This window comes from Petaurus breviceps, unplaced genomic scaffold, assembly GCF_028583685.1.
Source record: "Petaurus breviceps papuanus isolate PSGF00001 unplaced genomic scaffold, PetGlider_PUasm1.0 90775, whole genome shotgun sequence".
Classification (NCBI taxonomy): Eukaryota; Metazoa; Chordata; class Mammalia; order Diprotodontia; family Petauridae; genus Petaurus; species Petaurus breviceps.
The window spans coordinates 1368060-1384202 of NW_027187342.1; the positions used below are offsets into that span (position 1 = coordinate 1368060).

Sequence of the window (16143 nt, forward strand, 5' to 3'; positions counted from 1 at the left end):
CCTGCCTCAGCCTCAGACAAAATAGAAAGAGGGACTTGAACAAAATTTGCTATGCAACAGGTCATTCCCCCAAAAAAGCCAGTATTGCAATCATGCTGAAAGACAAGGCATAAGTAAAAATTTAAAACATAAAAAGAAATGAACAATATGAAATAACATTATGTTGAAAGGTACCATAGGCAGCAAACTAATACAATATTAAACTCATGTGCTCCAAATGTTTTAGTATTTAAATTCATAAAGGAAAATTTAATTGAAGTACAAGAAGACACAAACAATAGTAGTAGGAAAGTTTAATGTCCCTCTCTCAGGTTTGTACAAATCTAACAGAATGCTAAATAAATAGTCTAAAATGTTGTAGGAGAAATTATTCTATTCTCAGTGTATACATTCCCTTCCAAGACCTAATTTAGCAAAAGCAGAGATTTGAGTGCAAGCTACTCAAGGAAATTCTGACTTTGTCAGGTTTTAAGAAATATAGTACTACAATGATCCAAGACAATTCTGAAGGATTAATGATGAAAAATGCTATCCATCTCCAGAGAAAGAACTGATGGTCTCTGAATGCAGATTGAAGCAATTTTTTTTTAACTTTTCTTATTTTTCTTGAAGTTATTTTGTATATGTTTTCTTTTACAACATGACTATTATGGATATGTTTTGCATGATTACATGTGTATAACCTATATCAAATTGCTTGCATTCTCAATGGGGGTGGGGGAGTGAGAAGGGGCAAAGGGAGAGAATTTGGAAAAAGTTTTAAAAAGGAAATTTTTTTAATTTTAAAATTCAATTTTTCTGGAAATCTAAAAAACTTGTTTTTATATGTGATTGGGGAAAAATAAAATAATAAATAAAAATTTTTTTAATTAAAAAAAAAGAGAGGTCTAGTACTAGACCTTACTATCCATAGGGAGATCCATAGCCTAAGCGTTTCAACCACATCTACTGTTGAACTTGTTAGGAACTCTGAGACCAGAACAAAAATTTCAGTGTACTCAATTTGTGATATTTCTACTACACTTGTATAACTCTACCTGGTCTGGTGCCAGGGGCTTTGCATCATACTTGCTTGTGTTTGGGTGAATAATGCTTGGATCTCTTGACTTTTGCTTTGTAGTTTCAGAGGATGGAGATGATGCACGTACTCACAACCAACACATCTGGAAACTGAGAGAAAATCTGAAAGAAGTCTATCAGTTAGCCATCACTTTGACTCGGAAGAGCTCAGACTGAAACAAATGATTATGTGAGGCCCGAATGTATTGTCAAGACCTCCAATATGGAAACAGAGTTCTGGTGGGAAAACTAGGAATTCAAGGGACACAAAAGTTAGATCAGTGAAAAATCAACCCAAACAAAGCTATTGAAAAACTAGGCAACTTGCCTGTTCACAGGAAGTGAATGGGCCCTAGAAAGACAATTCTCCACAACCATTTATTGGCCATAGGAGAGTTAGCTAGACTTTTGATGAGCAGGTGAAGAAAAGTGATGAACACTTATCTCTGAGGTCTCTGAGCAAGAAACACTGACCACCAATTATACAAAGGCTCTCTGAACAAGACGTTGGCTCAGAAAGTTGCTGTTTCCAGCAAAGGAGATATTATATACTATTGCCTAGACAGAACCTTGGCTGTACAGGCTACTAGGACACAAAACAACCCAGAGATCATGGAGAAAAGGGCAACAAGATTCATTAAATCTCAGACCTGAAAGTTACCTTTGTGTTCAGTCAATTCTATCAAACAGGGAGTGGAAAAGCAATAGCTATTCACATTTAATACTATGCTTCAAGGTTCATAGAGGACTTTCTTCACAATACCCCACTAAAGTTAATTGTGTGAAGTTTTTAACACCATTTTCTAGATAGGGAAGTTAGAGGACTTACTCATACGTGCAAAATTATTAAGTGTCTGAAGTGAGATTCAAATATTCTGACTTCTAAGTCCAATACACTTTACACTATGCTACCCTGACTTTCTGGGAAGAGAAAAATGGGGGGAAAGGAACATAGAGAAAAAAGAGAGAAAGAGAATAGTGTATGTGGTAGGATGCAGTAGGGTCTCACCAAAAATTGATTGAGGAGCCCTTCCAAGAACAGGCAGCAATGGGGCTGTTTGCTCTTTGAAGGCAGAGAAGATTTTATTTTTGTTTTTGAATTCCCAGTGTCTTGCACTGTTTGTTGAATTGAATTGAATGGAATTGCTACTCAAGTCCATGATAGTCAGTTTGAGTCAGAGTATTCTATGTATTTCCATGATCTTTGGATGCCATCAGCTGGCCAGACATGGAGATGCAGTTGAGTTTGCCTCATATCCCAGTTTTGCAAATGAATTTTTAAATCTAAGGTTCATTAGAAGGACTCTGTGAGAAGAAAGCTGATTTTTTGTAAAGACTTGAGTTTCACATCCTACTTTTGCCACTAGTTAGGTGACCTTAGACATCTTACTTGACTTTTCTGGTCCTCAGTTCCTCTAAAATGAAGGGGTAGAGATCGGCAAAGTGGATACAGTATTGGACTTAGAATCAGGAAATCTTAGTTCAAATCCTGCCTCTGAAGCTTAGTAGCAAGGTGACCTTGAGCGAGTCATTTCTTAAACCCCTTCTCATCCTCAGTTTCCTCAACTGTAAAAAGAAGGGATTCGATTAGATGACCCCTAAATTCCTTCCTGGTTCTTACTCTATGTTCCTGTGTTCTCTGTCTAGGCTTCTTTCTATTGGTCATACTCAGTCCTAATGAGGAAGCTAAAGTCTGAAGAGATAAAGTTACTTGCCTGGCATCACAAGGCTACTGTAAAGCATCATAGCCAAGATTTGAACACAGACTGCTCCTGACTCCAGCATGCTGCTTTGCAGAGGAAGGTAGATCTTTCAGGCAGCAGCCGGAAGAAATGAGGAAAAAGTCAGGAGGAAAGCAAGGGATTAAATTTCCAGAAGCTATATCTACCAAGGGAAGATATAATGAAGCATGTACCAGTGAGGCAAAGAGTCTAAAGCTTAAAAAGAGAATTTGGGGCAGGGAGTGAGCAGAGGAGAAATACCAAAGTACCAGAGAAAGGGATTGTTTAGGGGGTCAGGTAACTGTGGTCGTAGCTAGATGAGTCCACTATTTAGGCTGGCCATTTTAGGATCCAAAATGGAAGCTAGAGGAAGTGGAAGTCAGAGACCTGCAACAGCTGCCACTTGACTAACCGAATACATAGGTCTGAGAGTAACATCTGAGATAGATTCTATTGGCACTGCCTCAGGAAATGAGAACTGGGGAAAGTCATGGTTTAGCCAAAGGGTCTAGTTAGTAGAACATGAGGCTCATGGACAAACTTTGGTCAGGTCACTTAACTTTCCTGGACCTCACTTTCCTCTTCTGTTAAATGATTGAGCTGGACTAGATAGTCAATGGGATCCCTTCCAGCTTGAGACCCATGATCCTATGAAAGAAAAAGAGAATGAATTAATGGAAAGCATTTAAGTTGGTGCTATGGGAACCTAGCTCTGCTAGGCACGGGGGCTACAAATACAAAAATGAGACAGAAGGAGACAACACATATGGGGTGGTGGTGCAGGGTTTAGAAGTGAAGCCATCAGTCAATCAATTGTTCTGTGCTTTCCACAGAATCACAGAATTCAAGGATTGGAAGGGACCTTGGCAGTCACCTAATCCAACCCATATAGGAAAGGAATGCCTGCTATAATATACCCAACAATTGATCCTTCAACCTTGCTCAAAGACTTCCAATGAAAAAGAGCCCCCCCACACACACACACACCTCTCAAGGAAGATCATTACAGCTAATTGTCCCAAAGTGTTTCCTAAAATCAAGTCCAAATTTGCTTCTTTGCAAATTCCATCCATTAGCCCTGGCCCAGTCCCCTAATCCCTTGTGCATGTGACAGCTCTCTTTCAAATATTTAAAGACAGTTATCGTGTCCCCTTATCCCCTTCCCTCAACCCCAGTCTTCTCTTCTCCAGGCTATGTCCAGTTCTTTCAACTGATTCTCATATGTCATAGGATTAAAGTCCTTCATCATGCTGGTTGACCTCCTCTGTTTCATCAATGACCTTACAGTGGTGCCCAAAACTGAACAAAATACTTGAGTTCTAATGAAGGCAGAGTACAATGGAATCACCTACTTCCCTGTGCTGGAAGCTTTAATCTTCATAATGCAACCCAAGATCACACTCACTTTTTTTGGTTTTCACATCACATTGCTGACTCAGTTGAGCTTGCAGTCTACCCAGACCACCAGACCTTTTTTAGACAAATGGCTATTTAACTATGATTTCCTCATATTATACCTATGAAATTGGTTTTTTTTTTTTTGCTTTTTGGAGAGGGGAAGGCAGGGCAATGAAACTGATTTTTTTTACTCCATTGCAACACTTTACATTTATCCCTGTTGGATTTCATCCTATTAGGTTCATTCCAATGCTCCAGACTGTCAAGATCCTTTCTGATCCTGACTGTCATCCAGTATGTTAGCTATCTCTCCTAGCTTTATGTTATCTGAAAAGTTGATAAGTATACCTTATATGCTTTTATCCAAGTCATTGACAATGCTGTTAAGCTATGGCCTTATAAGGCCAAGCACAGATCCTTGGGCACTCCACTAGAGACTTGTTTTTGCCCTGTTGACAATGAGCCATTAAAAACTATTTGAGTCCTGTCATCCAACCAGTTATGAATCTATCTGACTGTATTATTATCTAGTATATTTCTTTCTGTCTTTTCTATGAGAATAATATGAGAAGCTTTATGAAACTTTGCTAAAAACTAGATAAGCAATATATATACACATATACATATACATGTACACATACATGTACACACATATGCATATACATATACATGTATATATCAGGCCCCTCAGCAAAAAAAAAAAAAAGGAAATAAGGTTAGTTTGAATGATCTATTCATAATGAAGCCATGAACATTCTTTGGAATCATCACTCTCTTTCTAGTTGTTTGGCAACCATCTCATTAATGGTCCTCTCCAGAATTTTCCAAGGAATCTACTATTAAGGTATTGATATTGATTATTGTTCCCAGCAAAATAGGGGAAACAGGGGAGGGATGGAGTACATGTGTGGCATCAGAGCAAGTGGCAAGATGCCCAGGCAGTACTAGGTTTCCTGGTGATTGACCAGATAGATTGTGATGTATGGTCTGGGACTGGCTGGAATTAGTAAATTAGGTAAATTCATACTCACGCATGCATAGCCAATACTGCTTAGATCCAGGGTTCAGGAAACAGTGATTTCCAAGATAGGACTATGCTCCAAAGGTATGCAGAAATAACTTTTTTTTTCTTGCAAGGTTGCTCACAGTTTCTTTTGAGATGTAAACAAATCTTACTTGAGCCTTAGAGGACACAACCAGGCACCATTTAATATCAGTTGTCATACTCTCTGGTCTTTCTAATTCCCTAGGGAAAATAATCAGTGAGAAATTCAGAAATTAAAAAAAAGTCAAAAGCACTTGCCCCAAGAATAGGGAAATGTAGACAGTCTGAACTGGCTAACTCCCAAGAGGAAGCAAGAAATGAGTCAGTGAAAGGGGATAAATGAGTGAAGAAACATTAGGTTTAACTTCATTCACAATTTAGTGAAGACCAACCCTTTTCATTTGTAGATATTCTGATACATATGTAATCTCATTAACCTGGTTAATTCCTTGCTGTGTATTTTCCCACACCTCATCTTGTGTATTTCTTTTTTTTTTTTTTTTTAAAGCAATTGGGGTTAAGTAACTTGCTCAAGGTTATATGGCCAGTTATATTGTGTGGGTGTTAATTATCGGAGGCCAGAACTGATACCTGGTCTCCGGGCCCTGGCTCTTACTCAACTGCGCCACCTGGTTGCCCCTATCTTGTGTATTTCTGGTCCATGACAAATTGCTGAAGGGAATTCCTCTGCTTCTTTGAATAATTCAAATACAAAATGGTCTGACTGGCATTCAAAGTCTGTCATAACCTGACCTTGTCTTAAATTTCTGGTCTTCTTACACATCACTCCCTGCCTTGCATTCTTCAGTTCAAGGACACCGGACTTCTTTGCTGTTCCACAAACAAGACATTTTTGCCAACTACTGCTGGAACACTTTCCCTCTACCACCTACTGACCTCCCTGGCTTCCTCTAAGTTCCAACTAAAATCCCATTTTTTACTGCAAATTTTTCCCAATCCCTCTTAATTACAATGCTTTCTCTCCATTGGTTATTTCCTATTTATCTTGTATCATAGCGTGCTTTGTAGATATATGTTTGCTTGTTGTCTGCACTATTAGATTGTAAGCTCTTTGAGAGCAGGATCCTTGAGGGCCTCTTTTTGTATCCTCAATGCTTCAGACAGGCCTAGTCACTGAATGGGTGTTGTCTCACTCAAAGAGAGAGCCTGAAAAGACCTTAGCTTAAAAGGGCCAAGTCTCCCACTGCATCCTGGGCCATCTCCAGTTGTCCTGATGAATATCTGGCCACTGGACCCAGACAGCTCTGGAGGAGAAAGTGAGGCTGGTGACTGCACAACCCTCCCTCACTCAAATGAAAGTCAATTGCAAGTCATGTTATCATCTCCCTGATGTCATGGTCCTCTTTGAGAATGAAGGACAAACCACACAGTGCCTGGAAGATAAGAGGAGCTTAATAAATTGTAATTGATTGATTGATTCAGGACCTGATGGATATCAGTAAGTACAACTATCTGCTACTTCCTATTTTTATGATAGGACTGGTTCACCTCCACTGTTGATCATATACACTTGATAATGTCTTTGTAAACTTTGGGTTAAATTCTCCCACTTGTCATGAAGGGGCTAGGGAGACTTTGGATATCTCTCACTTATCTGCCCTCCAGTCAGGTGGAACCTGGGAATATCAGTATATGACAATCCTTCAGGTCTGGCTACTGGCTCCCTTAACAAGTACTCTGTCTCACAAGGCATTGGATCTTAGAATAGTTTTATTTATAAAACACAAGACATAGAAGGGATTTGTTATCTGAGCAAAACCAAATGCATGTCTAAAAGCCAGCTTTTAAAATATAGTTTCATTATCAAAAGGCCCATCACCCTTCAGAGAGTTGTAGAATCCTCAATTTATAGTACTATTCCGTGTGAGGCCACAAAGGAGAAGAACTCCGGATTTCCTCCTCCATGCTGATGCCCTGCTCTGCACTGTCCCTTCATCAGCATCTCTTCTCTAGTATTGTGCTCCATGTCAGTGCTATGTTCCTCATTACTGCACTGAAGGTAGCTCCCCTCTGAGCAGTGCATTGTCATGTGTGCCTGGGCCATTCCCCATTTCTGACAGGGGACATGGGCTCTTTTCATTGCTGTCACTGTCTTCCTCTCCCAGTGAGGCTTATGGGTCCTTATACCTATCAGTGCCCTCTGATCTGCTTTACTGCTACCTCCTGTTCAGATCTCCTTCAGGGGTTAGTGCCAGATCTAGAGCAGCTGGACTATGGAGGAATTATAATGAAACCTCGGTTGATCATCCAGCAGCTCTTCAAATGTCAGATATCAAATGCCTCCAGCCTATTTGAAACTGATTATCTTATACCCTGTTCCCATAGACCCATTCTCTACACTTATACCGAGTTCCCATAGACCCATTCTCTACACAAAGAGTCTCCTTACTTGGCTGTGAGATTACTTAAATGGGTTTCTGCCTCTCACTACACACCAACAAAACAAGCCCACATTTCCCTCTTCTTTCTCCCAGTGTTTAGGTGGTATGCCCTTCATTCATGTCAATAATCCTCAACTCACTCTTAGAAATTCAAAGTAATACTACCCTCTCCCCCACCCCTATCTCTGTCTCTCTTTCTTTCTCTCCTTATCTCTGTCTCTGTCCTTCTGTCTCTATCTCTCTGTGTGTCTCTCTCCTTATCTATCTCTATTCCATATTCCTACAGAGTAAGGCCATGTAAATTACTTCAGGACTATGTCACGGAGAAGTCACCTAATCCAAACACCCTATACATAACAGGGAGGAAGCAATCCCTCTTTACATCTTTTATACTATTTCCAATGAGCAACTCATTACATTGTTGGGAAATAAGTGGGTTTTAAATTTTATTTTATTCCTATCTTTTGTCACCTTCATTTCCAAATGTGTTTTTTCTTCCTTTCTCAAGGAGTCATCCTTTGTAACCAAAAAATAAAATTAAAAAAGTAATTCAACAATACATCAACTGGGAGTAACAGTATGTACACATTCATAGTCTCACTTATGCAAAGAAGGAGGAAAATGCATCTTATCATCTCTTCTCTGGAGCCAAACTTTGTCATTATAGTTATGCAGCATTCAGGGTTAGTTTCTTTGGGGTAGAAGGTGTTGTGGCTGTTCTTTCCATTTACTTTGTTGTAGTCATTGTATATATTGTTTTTCTCATTCTGATTACTTTGTTCCAAATCAGTGCATATAAGTGTTCCCAAACTTCTCTGGATTCTCCACATTCATCATATCTTAAAGCACAGTAATATTCCACTACATTCATGTCCCACAACTGGTTTAGCCATTCCCCAATCAAAGATAATCAACTTTGTCTACAATTCTTTGCTACTATAAAAAGTAGTACTATGAATATTTTGATTCCTGTGATATTATTCTTTCTTTGTCCACTTCAAGGTATATATCTAGCCATGTGTCAAAGCGTTTTGGTCACTTTCTTCACATAATTCTGAATTACTTCCCAGAAGGGTTGGATTGTGGTCTCTATTCATAGTTCATTAGTGTACTTATGTTCCTACAACCCCTCCAACATTGACTATTCTCATCTTCTTTTGTCTTTGACAGTTTTCTGGGTAAGACTTCTTGTTAAGACTCACAAGGTAAAACCTCAGAGTTGCTTTGATTTGTATTTCTCTTATTATTTGTGATTTGGGACAATCTTTCATATGATTTTTTTTTAATAAACTATAACTCTTCTGAGAACTGTTTATCACCTTTGACCACTTGGGCATGGGGGAATGGCTCTTGGTCTTATATGTGTTAATTTTCTATATATACACACACAGAGATATACACACATAATATATATATATATGTGTGTGTGTGTGTGTATAAATATAAATATATATGTATATATCAGAGATGCTTGGTGAAAAGAATTTTTGCCAGTTCATTGTTTCCCTTTTGATCCTTGTAACACTAATTTTTTCTCATGTTTTCCAGTTTCATGTAATTTATCTCTATCTCATGTTTGTTTAAAATCTTTTCCCCTTCCCTTCTACCCCAGCTGTAGTTGTAAAAGGTACCTTATCCAGTTTGCTTCTAATTTTTAAATGATGTGACTTTAATATTCAGGTCATGTTTTCAATAGCAACAAAATCATAGAAATTAATAACTTCAAAAGACTTGAAAATTCTGATCAACACAGTGACCAACTATGGATTCAGAGGACCAGTGATGAAGAATACCCCGCCCCTGCTGAGAGAGGTAATATACTAAATGTGCAGTATGAGAAAAACATTTTTAGACATAACGAATATGGCTATTTTTTTTGCTTTACTATGAATTTTTGTTAAGTGTTTTGTTTTCCTTTCCTTTCTTTTCTTTTCTTTTTTAGTGAGGGGGATATGAATGGGAAAAAATGAGTGGTTTTTAATTTTTAAAAAGTTTAATAAAAAATTAAGATCACATATCCATTTTGAGCTTATTGTAGTATATATTGTAGGATGCTGATATAAACCTAATTTCTGCCAAACTGCTTTCTAGTTTTCCCAGTTTTTCTAGTTTACTTATCAAATGGTAAGTTTTTCCTAATATAATTTATATTCTTGAATTTACTTAACACTGAATTGAGTTCAATTGTTTCTAATTCTGTCTTATCTCATTGTTTCCATGGATCTATTCTTCTAATTTTTTTTAACCCATACTAAATAGTTTTGATGATTACTACTTTATAAGGTCTGGAAGTATCATTGGGGAGAGAAGTCTTAACAAGCCTATGATAATCATCATCAATCAGAAGAGATGACAATAATTATTAGGTGTTTAAGATTTCTTTTTTCTTTTCAGGGGGTGGGAGGTAAGGTGAGGTATTTTAAGCTCCTGTTTCTTAATAGTTACATAGCAGTCAGAACACTTAGAAAACCTTGAAAAAGAATTGTGTGATTGTTTCACATAAAGCAGGACAAGAAAAGGTGGAAAATTGATTCATATCCCATAGTTGGCTTAAGAGGAGGGGAGCCAGGTCAAAGAGCTGGACCAGACAGCCACACAGACAGGTAAATCAAGTCATGGAGCTCACAAGAGAGAAGAAAGTGGAGTATGGGTGACTGACCTGGAATGGAGGGATAATTATAGGGTTTTCACTCTGGCAAGATCATAGAAGGATCAGATTTAAAGTTGGGAGCTATCTTAGAAATCTTCAAAGAGACAGCTAGGTGGTGCAATGGCTAGAGAGGGTTGGCCCTGGAGCCAGGAAGACCTTAGGTCAAATCTGACCTTAGACACTATCTCAGCAGTTAGGATTGGGTCTCACCACCTGTGTGATGCAATGCCTGAGCAAAGCATTGATCCTCTATCTGCCTCATCTGAAAAATGGAAATAACAGTGGCATCTAACACAACTGTTGTGAGAATTAAAGGAGATCACATTTGTAAAGCATTTTGCAAATCCTGAAAATGCTTTGTAAATGCTGTTTTTTTTTTTTTAAATAGTTTTATAGATAAAGGAAGGGAGGCCAAGAGATGAGAAGTGATTTATTACACATCACATAGGTTTATTGTTCAGTTGGGGCTGACCCTTCATGACATCTTTGGGATTTTCTTGACAAAGATACTGGAGTGGTTTGTCCTTTCCTTCTCTAGTTTGTTTTACAGATTAAGAAACCAAGGCAAACAGGGTTAAGTGACTTGCCCAGGGTCTGGGATTCAAAATCTTCTGATTCCAATGTTAGTGCTTTGTCTGCCACACCATATCAAGATGCCTGCTGTGCCCCAAACCAGATCACTGGGAAATTTCCAAGAACGGTATGCTCTCCTGACCCTCCCAAAGTGGTTAAAGAATTGTTGACCACATAGAATGCCTCGTTAATATCCAATATCCCTTCATAGGTGAACCTAAGTCCTAACACAATCTGGTCATCAACAATTTTAAAACAATAACCTACTTGAGGAATTAATAGGGAAAATATTTTCTTTTAACTATTTTTATTCTTACTTCCATGAAGGAGATTGAAATATGAAATACATTTTTCTCTAGACACATTCTAAAGGTTCTTCCAAATCTAATAGTCCTCCAAGAGGGAGTAATGAGAATGTCCATCTGGACAAATAGAGAGGCACCTAGAGACTCCCAGGTTGGTACTACCAGGAAGTGAGTAACATCATACCATATTTGGAGATGAGTATCAGTACCACATCCTTCGCCTGCTATATAGTTGTTGAGTTACAACTGATAATGAACCAGTTCTGTGGGGAGAATTTTACTTCTTCTGACTCCCAAGGCAACCTCCTCCAACAACGAATAAAAGGTAAGTGGCAACAAACCTAGAGACTGGGAACATGACTACATGGTATCCCAAAGGGCTAAGGCAATCTTAGCCTGTGTTACCATAGAGGCATGGTATCCAGAATGAAGGTAATAATTGCACTATTTTCTTTTCTGGTCAAAACACAGCCAGAGGATTATATGTAGTTCTGGCAATATTTTAGTAAGGATATTAACAAATTGAAGTACATGTAAAACAGTATGAGGAGAAATTCGAGGTGGCATAAAACTACTACATTATTCAAAGATCTTTTGAAGGCACTCAGGATGTTTAACCTAGAAAAGAAGGTTCTGGAGAGACAGGCTAGCCATCAATCATTTCCAGGGCTATGGTACGGAAAAATTGATCAATTTGTTCTGCTTGGCCCCAAAGGGAAGGACAAGCAACAAGGTAGAATGTTACTTATTTTGGTTCTATATATAGAAACATTTTCCTAACAAATAAAGTTGCCCCAAAATACTATGGACTGCCTTTGAAGTTCCCGTTCTCTGGAGATCTTTAAATAGACATTGGATGATCTCCCATCAGGGATCTCAGAAAAAGGCTTCCTGTGCAGGGATGGGGTGAACTAGAGGGGTATTGAGGTTCTTTCCAGCTCGGAGGTTCTATGAATCTATCCCAGATGTTCCAGAAACTGAATGTTTGTTTCAAATGGATTCTCTACCCTTGGAGAAAACCGTGGAGTGCTTCAGTTTCAATTCCTACTACCTATAACTGATAACGAGGTTGGTGAGAATCTTTTGTTCTCTTCTGAAAAAGGGCAATCATCCTCTGGGAATTGCATCCGTTTTTGTGTTTTCAAATATTGGGGGAAAAACAGTGGTCTCTTGGCTGTTTTTCTTTTTTCCCAATTCCTTGCTCTTGAAAAAGGCTTATTTTTAAAGTCTCTTGGAGGTTTTTTATGCAAATGGTTGTATAATGGGTCAATTATCTCATTATTATTAATTTTATTCTACTGAGTGGGTGCAAAATCATTATGTGGGGTGTGGCCACCTATTTCGTCTTTTCTGAGGTAAATGAAAGTAATTTTCATGTCTGGGTCTATAGACATCCAGTCAATTTTCACCTTGATTAGAGGTCTGAGGCCCCTTGTTAGGCACTTCAGTAGAACTGACATTATACTAAGTATTCTCATGAGTCAGATGGATTGGAATGGAAATTAACATAATGAACCAAGGCAAAACCTGGGGGGGGGAGGCTGAACACTGTTAATAAACACCAGCTTCTCCCTTGATTAATAAACACAGAGAAGAACTTAGAGAGAAAATACTTTCTCAAATGTCTACTGACTATCTGAAGTCAATCAATAACAGTACACCTACTGGTATTAGACCAACTTTTGGATATTTCTAGTCCAACACAACACGCATGGATGAGTCAAGCCCAACTTTGGAGTTCTGTGATGTGGTATACTGGATATCAACTATGTTTCCCTTTTATCAGAATTCAAAATACTGGACCAGGAAGAAAACCACGGGCAATACCACAAAGAGAAGAATCACCAAACACAGTAGTGGAATTCCACTCTCCAGGGCCTCAGCCTTTATAAGAAATATGGCCCTGCTATAACCTTATGTTGAATGGACTGTGGTCCTGGTTTCTAATAAGTGGCATGAAAATTTTGTATATTCTTAAATGAAGGGTAGCTAGGGGGCTCAGTGGATAGAGCACTAGGCTTGGAATCAGGATGACGTGTTCATGTGTTCAAATCTGGCCTCAGATACTTATTAACTGTATGACCCTGGGCAAGTCACTTAACCCTGTTTACCTCAGTTTTCTCATCTGAAAATGAACTGGAGAAGGAAATGGTAAACCACTCTATTATCTGTGCCAAGAAAACCCCTTCCAAGAATGCTGACATAAAGAGTTAGACATGACTGAAATGACTAAACAACAATAGCAACAATATATTCTTTAACGGTGGCTATAGTTGGCTAAAGATGGAGGTGGCTACCCTTAAGGCTGGAGGTATTGGGGAAAATGGCACATTCATGGGACACCAGCAGAATTCTGATGCTCTGTAGCTATTCCCAGGAAGGGCTTACCTTCCCTTTGCCCACACCTGTCAGTGGTGTCCATTTTAAGAAGGACATTGACAAGCTGGGACTCAGCAAGAGAAACATGAACAAGATGGTAGAAGGTATGTGGTCCATGCCATAAGGAATCAGTTGAAAGAAATGGAGATGGTATAATGGCAAAGAGATGACTTACAAAGCAGGAGTTTTGTAATAACATAATAGTTGTATGCAAGTATTTAAAGGTTATTACGTGTCAGAAGGATAAGATTTACTCTTCCCGTCCTCAGAGAACAGAACTAGAATAGGTAGAAGTTGCATAAACGTATTTCAGCTCCATTAAATTAAATAATTACTAAATATGTACTAGGTATAAGGCTAGATGTTAGAAACACAAGACAGAAAATGAAAAAGTCCTTGGGAGCTTAAATTCTATTTTCTAATAATTAGGACTACCTGAAAGTGGAAGGGACCATAGTGAGAGATAGTTCCCCCACTAATCTTTACACAGAGTCTGGATGACCTCTTGCTGGGGATCATAATATCATACAGCTAAAGCTGGGAGGTCATCTAGTTCAAAATTCTCATTTTACAGATGAAGAAACTGAGGCCTAGGGAGGTTAAGTGATTTCTCCAAGGTCATACATGTCAAGGTACAAGTCAGAGGCAGGATTTAAACTCCACATTCTCTGACTGCAGAGTCAGTCCTCTTTCTACTATATTACCCAATAGTATTGTAGACAAGTTTCCTGCTCATATATTCAATGACCTCTACGGTCCCTTCCAACTCTGAGATTCTGTGATTCTGAGTATTCTTTAAAATTGTCCAACTGGTATTTTCTTCTTAATGTTCATGTGCACTTATTTTATTCTTATCTTGAGAATCAGCTGCACACTTCTGCCAAAGGATTTAGGCTGCAAAGGGATTCCAGTGGGATAATTTATATTGATATTTATTTAGTCCCTATTTATTCAAGAAATAAAAATAGGCTCTTCTATGTAATAACATGCCTGGGGTATGTATTGCCTCCCCTAAAGTCTTCTTTCAACATATGATGATGTGGAGGTGACCCTGTGCTCTTGAAGACTAAGCTAGTAAAGGATATGCTCCAGCAGGTCCTTATAACCTGGGAATTATTGATATTACTACAGAGGGCAAAATCACCTTTCTAGTCCCTCTGATTCACAACCTAGGAGTCACCTTGGATTCCTCCCCGTTCTCACCCCTCATATCCAAGTTGTTACCAAGCCTGCTTATTTCACCTTTGCAACATCCCTCCAATAAGCCCTCTTCTCTCCTCTGACACTGTCACACTCTGGTGCAGGCCCTTATCACCTCTTACCTGCACTATTGCAATAACCAACTGGTGGGGCTATCTGCCTCAAGTCTCTCCCCACTTCAGTCCATCTTCCAATTCAGCCATTTAAGTAATTTTCCTAATGTGTAGGTCCAACCATGTCAGTAACAACAAATATTTATTAAGTACCTTCATCTTGGGCCTTGCACTATGTTCTGAAATTTCACTGCTAGGAGGGAATGGCTCATAATTTACAAGATTATGGAAAATTAACTATCACTTTTTTGTGCTTTCAGGTTTTTATACAATGAGGAGACATTTGGGCACTTGGTGGACAGCTATTTTCTTTGCCCTGCTCTTTAGTGATCTCTCCTTGGTCAAGGCCAAAGGTACAAGACCCAGGAACAAGTCAAACAGAAAAAGCCTGCAAACTAATCGGGCCAACCCAACCACAGCCCAGCCATCAGAGATACTACAGGGAACTTTCATCAGGCAAGGAAGAAAGCTTTCCATTGACTTTGGGGAGGAGGGCAATAGCTACTATGAGGCCCACTACCAACTGTTCCCTGATGAAATCTATTATGTTGGGTGCACTGAGTCCAATGTAACGAAGGATGTCTTCGTCAGCAACTGTGTGAATGCCACCCACACAGCCAACAAACTGGAGCCCCTAGAAGAAAAAAACACCAGTGATATTCACTCGAGGGTGCTGGGGCAATTAATAAAGGAATTATGTGCCCTTAAGCACTGTGAATTTGGGACAGAGACAGGAGCTGGCCGTAAGCTCTCATTGGACCAATCTGTTATGGTCTACCTGGTGATTCTTGCTTGCTTTATAGTGAAATAAGCAAGCTCACAGCCTGATGAGAAGAGATGGGTAAGCAAGCCAGCCACAGGCAAAGACCAAGTTATCCTGGGCCCCCTTTCTGCTCTTAGAAGCTCATCCCTCCCTTGAAAAAAACTGAACAAAAAAAACTTACCAAATAGTAGTGAGCGTTGGCATGCCATAGGCTACATACTTTATGATCTGACAATATTCATTCTGTGCTTAACATATTCCATCCTTCTCACTATAATGTCCTTCAGCATGCCTTCCTACTGTGGAAGTGATTCTGGGTCTTCAAAGGCTAGGCCAGAAGAGTCACAAATCTGTCAGGTCTACCAAGATGGAAAGAATTCAAGCATTGACTCACTGATAGGTTGTGTCCATATCCAAGGACCAGGCTGGCTCAATCTAAAGAGTCTCATTGCAAAAGGCTGCCCACAAGATGATAACTCCTTTTGGCTACAGAAACTATTGAAGGCTGCCAACATGGTCTCAAGGGGCAGCAGTC

General features: G+C 39.1%; 1 protein-coding gene across 1 annotated transcript; it reads left to right on the top strand.

Moving 5' to 3' along the window:
- The first annotated feature begins 14925 nt into the window (after positions 1-14925).
- Positions 14926-15656, top strand: PRND (prion like protein doppel). Its single transcript, XM_069069080.1, has one exon. The coding sequence runs from the start codon at positions 15117-15119 to the stop codon at positions 15654-15656; it is 540 nt and encodes a 179-aa protein (XP_068925181.1). The 5' UTR covers positions 14926-15116.
- The last annotated feature ends 487 nt before the right edge of the window (positions 15657-16143 follow it).

Coding starts and splice junctions, on each gene's coding strand:
- PRND (XM_069069080.1), top strand. CDS start 15,117: ATGAGGAGACATTTGGGCACTTGGTGGACAGCTATTTTCTTTGCCCTG.